This window comes from Penicillium taxi (genome assembly GCF_028828555.1).
Source record: "Penicillium taxi strain IBT 34144 chromosome Unknown utg000001l_segment0_segment0, whole genome shotgun sequence".
NCBI lineage: Eukaryota > Fungi > Ascomycota > Eurotiomycetes > Eurotiales > Aspergillaceae > Penicillium > Penicillium taxi.
In genome coordinates this window covers 3189096-3196140 of record NW_026643203.1, presented here as the reverse complement: position 1 = coordinate 3196140, position 7045 = coordinate 3189096, and the positions used below count along the sequence as shown (strand labels likewise).

Sequence of the window (7045 nt, the reverse complement as noted above, 5' to 3'; positions counted from 1 at the left end):
GTGGTGAGTGGGACAGCCTAGAAATGTTACTGTCGGTTTCTAAGGATATCTCAGAATATCGCTCTGACGTAATTAGCTAGACATGGGCATTGGGTTAGGCCGGGTCAAAAATCTTAACTCAACTCAGTGATCCTCATAGCTACTAGCTATCATCTGTGAATTTTTTTTATTCTAATAAAATCATATAGACATGAGTATGGGTTTGGCTGGGTACAAATGTAAGGGTTGAGTTCCAATATGCGGTATGGATTTGTAAACCGAGAGAAAAACTGTATATTAGGCCTTAGGCGCAGGAAATCTCATTCTCAAATACCTTTTCCTTTCCAAGCCGTTACAGGGTGCTAGAAATGCTATAGTATGGACGAAAACATGGAACATGCGAGCATAATATGTTAAGCTTTCCTTGAATTTCCTTCAACTTCTTCTCTGAAATATCATACCCAGCCTTTGATATAGTATGTATGATCTATTAAGTGAATAATTGAGAGTCTTAATACAGCTTTACGGTCATTGATGAAAAGACCTCATTGTTTATGGGCGGAATTGGTGTTTCTAGATGTCCCAGGAGTGTAGGATCCATAAAAAGTGCTTTTGAGAGGAATGTAGAGTAATCTTCGCAAAGATCCTCTGAAATATCCTGTTTGATGTCATTGTTTAGTTCTAATATGCGTTTTGGATCCGTAAACCAAGAGACTTTTGTAAAGAAGATGTGAAGTATAGGGGGAAGATGGATCAACATTATATTCAGCTTAGTAGAAAGATCAACCCTTGAAGGAGTCCTTCAAAGCTCAGTAGCTAACATAAAACTTATACCCACAAAGATAGCCTAGTCTTCTGGAAGTGGGAATAGAAATGCCTTGTCTTGGTGTAATGAACGCTCATCAGGCAGGTCAGTAGCTTACTGAATCGGTGAGCTTCCGTCATTCAGCTAATGTAGCGCCTGCTGATCGATTAATGAACACTCTCCCCAGCTGGTCTATATGAGGATTTGGAGGTTCAAATTTCGTCAGCTTGATTAGGGGGTCTGTGACCCCGAAAGCGTTTATATAGCAGCTGCTCCTAGGTACCCTAAGGGATCCCCAGGAATCCTCTGTAGCTTGCGACGAACTGACTAGTTCAGAGCCGTGAGGTTATTCCCATGATTATCTCGGACAGTGTCGCACCGTCCCTGAGGAAATTATAATTCCCAAATCAGTTCCTTTGTTCGCGTTTCAAGATCGACCAGCGCTGCAGCGCCTCAAGCCCACGGCAGAATGATTGGAAGACATCAAGTCTGCCTTGTGCTCAATATGAGGGAACTAGGCAATTGAGTCATGACTCATACGACTAATTCTGGTTGCCTCGAGTTCTTTAAATTCTGAAACCCATGAAGCTCTTTTCCCTCCTGTGTAAATTTGCGGAGTAATTGCCCAACCTGATACGTAATTATCGGATGCAAAACAGCCGAGGCAAAACCAGCCTCTGCCTCTTATTTCCACGCTCCTAGAAACAAAGCCTCAGTGATAAATACTGCCAATCACCTCTAATCACGTAGCGCTGGACTTCGATTTCTTTTACAGTGGCAAGCAGTGTGGAAAATTGCAAGACGGGTTGGTACGCTAATAGTACAATGCAACCAGCAAATTCGGAATTAGGGACTGAAAAAAAGCCAGTGAGTTCTTTATCTTTTTATGGGATTCATGTCTATTAGTTGCTACCTTGGTATTAACATTATCGAGACCCTCTTCAATCCGCCATTTCGAAAGGAAAATCAGCTACAAGGCACTTTTCCTTTATTCTGTCCTTATGGTCCAAATGCAGGGTTTGATTTCGAACGCCCAAGCCAAGAGTTTCTCCATACAGATCTTTGCACACAAGGCTTGGACAAAATTTACTCATATCTCTGGCTAGCGGGGCCTCCACAGGCTGCTCATCCTTTGCATCGCCAGGCTATCCTAGGCCGTACTATTTTGATCACTGAAAACCCAAGTGAACATCTTGTTTGGGACAACGCACGAATATTCATTAAGCCCCTGCCAGAATACCTCCTCAACCATGATTTTTGGAGCGCCAAAGGAGACGCTTTGATCCAAAGTAGAGTACTATACGAGTCCGCTTGTGGACTTCTTTTGTCATACTGCTGGATTATACGCTCCAAGTCCGACCTGGCTATTGCTCACGACGCCAATCTCCTTCCCTTGACTATTAAATGGGAGACGTGGATTCTTTTTGTTGCAGATCTACTCTTGAATATCAATTGTGAGACACTGAATTCGATATCACGACGCTATCACTTTGGAGAACTTCGTCTTTCTCGTCTGAATCTCATATACCGGCTTGCACCAGAAGTCTTTTCATTGCGCAACTTCGTTCGAGGCTTCAAGTCTAAGCCGAGCTCTTCAAAAGTGTTTTTAGAGCGAAACTTCACATGGCTTTTTTCTCTTTTTGGGCTTGTTAGTATTATAGCAAGCTCGATGCAGGTTGGATTAGGGACTGGGTTTCTTCAGGGCAATGGTGCGTTCCAAAGAGCTTCTGTGGTATTCACAACTGCGAGCTTACTGTTGGTGGCGCTGGGCATGATGTTCATTGGATCTATTTGGTGGTTTTTGCTCTTTTATAATATTACATGGGCAAGGAGTAATTTTGCTATTGTAGAGGGGAAAAGACAGGCGAGGGGTTAAATTTATACATTATGCAATATCCACATTAGTCTTCCCTCGATGCCCCCAGAAATGAATTCAACTACCTTGGTGTCTCCTCAAAATTCTTCTTTCGCCTCCATAGATCACCAATCTTCTTAGAGAACCCGAGTTTCTGGCTTTCCCCTTTTGGTAAGTTAGTTCTAGGATCAATGGCCGAGTCAGCAGTAGCATATTTCCACCCCTTGCCCAGCCTCTCTAAACTCTTAGACATTAGCCATGGGAATCGCATTGCTCGAGCTGGTTCATTTGGCTTTATCTGTAAATTCGGAAGCCATACCCATGCGAATAGTGCACCCATAGCTAAAGGTATTGAGAAGACTCCGAGCAGTATACCTAAAGCATGCGGATTGGTCCTTATGGCAGATGTTTGGGTCACAGCGGTTATAATAATAGCGCCGATCTTTCCACTTGCAGCTGATATTCCGTGGCAGGTGGAACGAAATTTTGTAGGAAAGATTTCTGCGGCTATCTGGAAATAATTAGTTATTGGTGCCTTAGCTGTTGAAAATATGTTACCACTCACAATATAGATCAAGGGATTTGGTCCTATACAGAAATCAGCAAAGTATCTCGTATATAAAAGAGAAAATTTCTTATTCTCCTGATGAAGCCTTACCAAGGTTGAAAAAAAATTGGCAGATGGCATAAAGGATGACATTGGCCCAATGCCCGCCGTGGAACTCAGTAGCCACCAGAACACCTCCCAGAATTGCGAAAAGGACACTAAGAATTAGAAATGATGTTACCAGCCACGTCTTCCGCCAAACATAGTCAATAAGAAGAACAAGAACAGCACTTCCAAGCAAGGACGTAATAGAGATCGTGTAGATATAAACATATGAATTATAGCAGAGCTCATGGAACATATTGCTTGTTGGGTGCCAGATATTGACGTAATTGGGCGCACTGAAGCTGGGATCGGTAGCAGAAGCATTAATCATCATAGTTTTTGTCGGAAGTGGCACTTTCACAAGGACTGAGGTTGAAATATTGTACATGGTACCACTGATAGACACAGCTTGAGTAATCGGTGCTGTGATTGTAGCCGCAACCGTTGGAAGGGTAGTGACCACTGTGATATTGGGAACGGCGGAGGCCCAAAGGGCAGCAAGAGGACGAGGAGAATTAATTCCCAGCGCATAGAAGCAAAAGTCAAATAGGAACCAACAAATAGATGTAGCTGCAAGATATCGCCAGTTTCCATCCTTCAGAAAAGTATAGAACTCCGTACAAAATGCTAAAGTACGCCCTTGCTGTGGCTGATGAGGTAGTTGATGCAGTGGCTCTGGTGAGTTTAGTGAAGATAGAGTCAAAATGATATTACTGGAAGCTGGTTGACTTGGATTTTCACGGCCATCGGACGATGTTCTTTGCGATTCCATCGAGGCTACAGTTTGCGCTAGCTGGCGTTTTGTAACTGCAAGTGCTTTAGGGGCATCATCGTCCACTTCCATAATGTAACGAGGTGATTCAGGAATTGAAAATCGCCAAAGGATCGCAAGTAGGGCGGGAATGCAGCCAGCACCAATCACCCAGCGCCAAACACTATCAAGTGTTGCCATGATAAGGTATTGCAGGTCTATGGGGAGTTGATCAAATGCCGGTCCCTGATCTGGTAGGTTATCTAGGCCTCGTGATCTCATCAACCTGGTCATAACTCCCCAGCCGATAGCTGATGCAAGGGCTTGACCCAGTGGTTGCATCAAAAACACAAGTGCCATCATACGAGCTCGGTATTTCGTACTAGCGAACTCAGCAGTTATCACCGCACTAAGAGGATATTCGGCACCGATGCCTAGGCCGAGAAAGAAGCGATAGAAGACTATCCAGCTCAAGATATTCATGTTTTGATGTATACCTGTTGAGGCCTGAGCCATTCCGAGAGTCGCAAATATGACTAGAACAAGCTCGAGACCGTACATCTTTCTTCGCCCCAGTCGGTCAGTCAGCCAACCAAACAGTAGCTGGCCGATAACTGATCCTGATAAAGTAGCGACATTGATATATAACTCTGGAAGGCTGTCTGTTCGATCAGGCCAGTATAAGAAAGCCAGTAAAGGGAGGATGACATTTGTAGCGAAGAGAGCGTACGAGTCTGCAAGAAATCCCAGCGCAGAGACAACAAAGGCCTGAACATAGAAGCCTTTGTGATCAAGGATGTCAATAACCTGTTCTTGATGTACTCTTGGATCAGTGTCCTTGTCTTCAGCCGCACGAGTTGTAGCATCAATCCACCACGGATGATCGCCAAGCGGGAAAGGCAGTCCATTAACAAATCTTCGTAGTTTCTTTGGGGGATTCGTTCGATCAAGTTCTTGTTTAATTTCCATAACCACGGTGAGTAAATATGATCCAGCTTAATATCAAAGTCCAAGATGTTTAGCCCTGTGATGGATAAATATAAACTTACCTCGTATCTGAAATACGAGAGTAACGGGTTCGCCAACTGTACTTTTGTCACCCACCACTAGTGTTGCAACGCCTAATCATGTCATTCGACCATTCAACAGGTTCAAAATCACAACGTGCTCTCTTATTTACAGATTGCATATATCGATTGGGCTTTTTGCTCATAATTCCATGGCAGTCGTGTGACTTATCAACGTGGGCTTTAGTATGGGTTCGTCGAGGAAATTCTCTGGTGTCTGTTATTTTCGCCATGTCCACCTGGAGGCTTTGGGCTGACTGCTCGAGGGCAAAACCTCTTTCCTCATTTTCATCTGATGAGATTCGAAACGTTGTCAATGGTTTTCATAGGTTCTATCTCACATTCCCGCATTTTCGCCAGATTTTGAAAGACGAGGCAATCGAACTAGAATGGTTTCATAAGTTTCAGCAAACATGGGACGAATGTATTGACTTCCTTTATCATGATTGCGAAAACACAAATCAAAGATCACACTTACTCCATCAATATAGCTGTTATGTTTACAATAAATCGGACTTGGAGCACCTGGAGAGGCGCCTGCAGCTGCAAATTCATGTGATGAATGCTAAGATTGATGACATTATTTTGTAAGTTTCAAAACTCCTCTAAATTCCAGTGTTTGGATGTAAAACAACCTTTCAAAAATAAATACTCATCAAATCGCAAGGGATCTTCTTTTAAGCATCATCCACCAGTCGGGACTCCATATTTCTCGGACAGTCGCAGCTGAAGGGGCTTCATTACCAAGCCTCGATAGAGAAGTTGAGAGTGAGACCTTGTCTCTCTACAGATATCTCTCAGAACTTCACACTGCTCTGAAACGAAAAGGAGCGCCTTCTCTCGCCAAATCACAGCAGAAGCACTTATGGCAGCTAGTACTTGCTAGATTCAGAGAGCACCAGCTTGTTTCAGATGACACTGCATCGATATTCTCGAGGGATTTCCACCTAGAATGCGCAGGTCTTCATTCTTACTCTAAAAATTCACTTAACCAGCGACAAAAAGCATATCGAAAGCAATCACTAGCTCCGACCCTTCGGAGGCGAATTTACACTTATGATGGAACAGGGAACCCAGCTACCTTGTGAGATTCATCCTCCCTGTTATAGAAAATTATTAATTGAAAGTTTTCCTAGCCAATTGGACGTGGAAAAAGAAGAAGAGCCTTTGGATACAATCGATATTGTTGATAGTCCAGGCAGCAGATGGATTATCAGCAGCAGGAAGGACAATATATCAGGCATCATCCAGCATCGTTAGGCACCCTTCTAAATACTATGAAATGGATACTAACCAAAAAACAGTCCCTCCAATAACTCAGATACATCCATTTACAACGCATCGACGTTTTAACGCTCGAGGGATCCGACTGTTTGAGCCTTCTACTATTGACATGTGTGAAGGATTAACTTCTCGTTACGATGGACGCAAGCCCACTTACCGATTTGATTCCCCTGAGACTGGTGTTGCATTCCAATCTGCTCTTAGAGGAAAGATCCTGCTACATACTTTCGGCGTTGAAGGAATCAACTCTACTCGCGGCATAGAAGGGAATGCCCAGCCTTTAAAGCTTTGGTCAGATTTGGATGGGAAGAATAGATCGCTTTCCTTCCTCGTAGAGGAGAGTCGACCATACTTTCACATCGATGTCCCACTTCATATAATAAGTCAGGCGATAAATATTGTTTCGGAGAATAAAGTCCGCCTCAACTTGCGAACCAGAAAAGCCAGATCTGGTCTACTAATGAGAAGGCTGAGCGTTCTACTTGGTTCTTCCAGGGCTGAATCAGCTAACGACTTGAACACGAGAGACTTTCAAACTGAAATAGATAGTCAAGGGGCGACTGTAAAGGATTTAATAAGAAATATGGCCCATTTAACCATTGAGTTCACTACTTCGGGTGGTATCTTTGACCCTAATTTCAACGCCGAAGAG

The 7045-nt window shown here is 43.5% G+C and overlaps 2 protein-coding genes across 2 annotated transcripts; one reads left to right on the top strand and one right to left on the bottom strand.

The window, feature by feature from the left end:
* Positions 1–1679: 1679 nt before the first annotated feature.
* N7495_001158 (uncharacterized protein) lies at positions 1680–2660 on the top strand (the record flags this gene model as incomplete). The annotated part of the gene is made up of 1 exon (XM_057203828.1): positions 1680–2660. One exon carries the CDS (start codon positions 1680–1682, stop codon positions 2658–2660), a length of 981 nt encoding a protein of 326 aa, XP_057067901.1.
* A 61-nt stretch (positions 2661–2721) lies between these two features.
* N7495_001157 (major facilitator superfamily domain-containing protein) lies at positions 2722–5011 on the bottom strand (the record flags this gene model as incomplete). Its single annotated transcript, XM_057203827.1, has 2 exons — positions 2722–3227; positions 3298–5011. 2 exons carry the CDS (start codon positions 5009–5011, stop codon positions 2722–2724), a joined length of 2220 nt encoding a protein of 739 aa, XP_057067900.1.
* Between the last annotated feature and the right edge of the window lie 2034 nt (positions 5012–7045).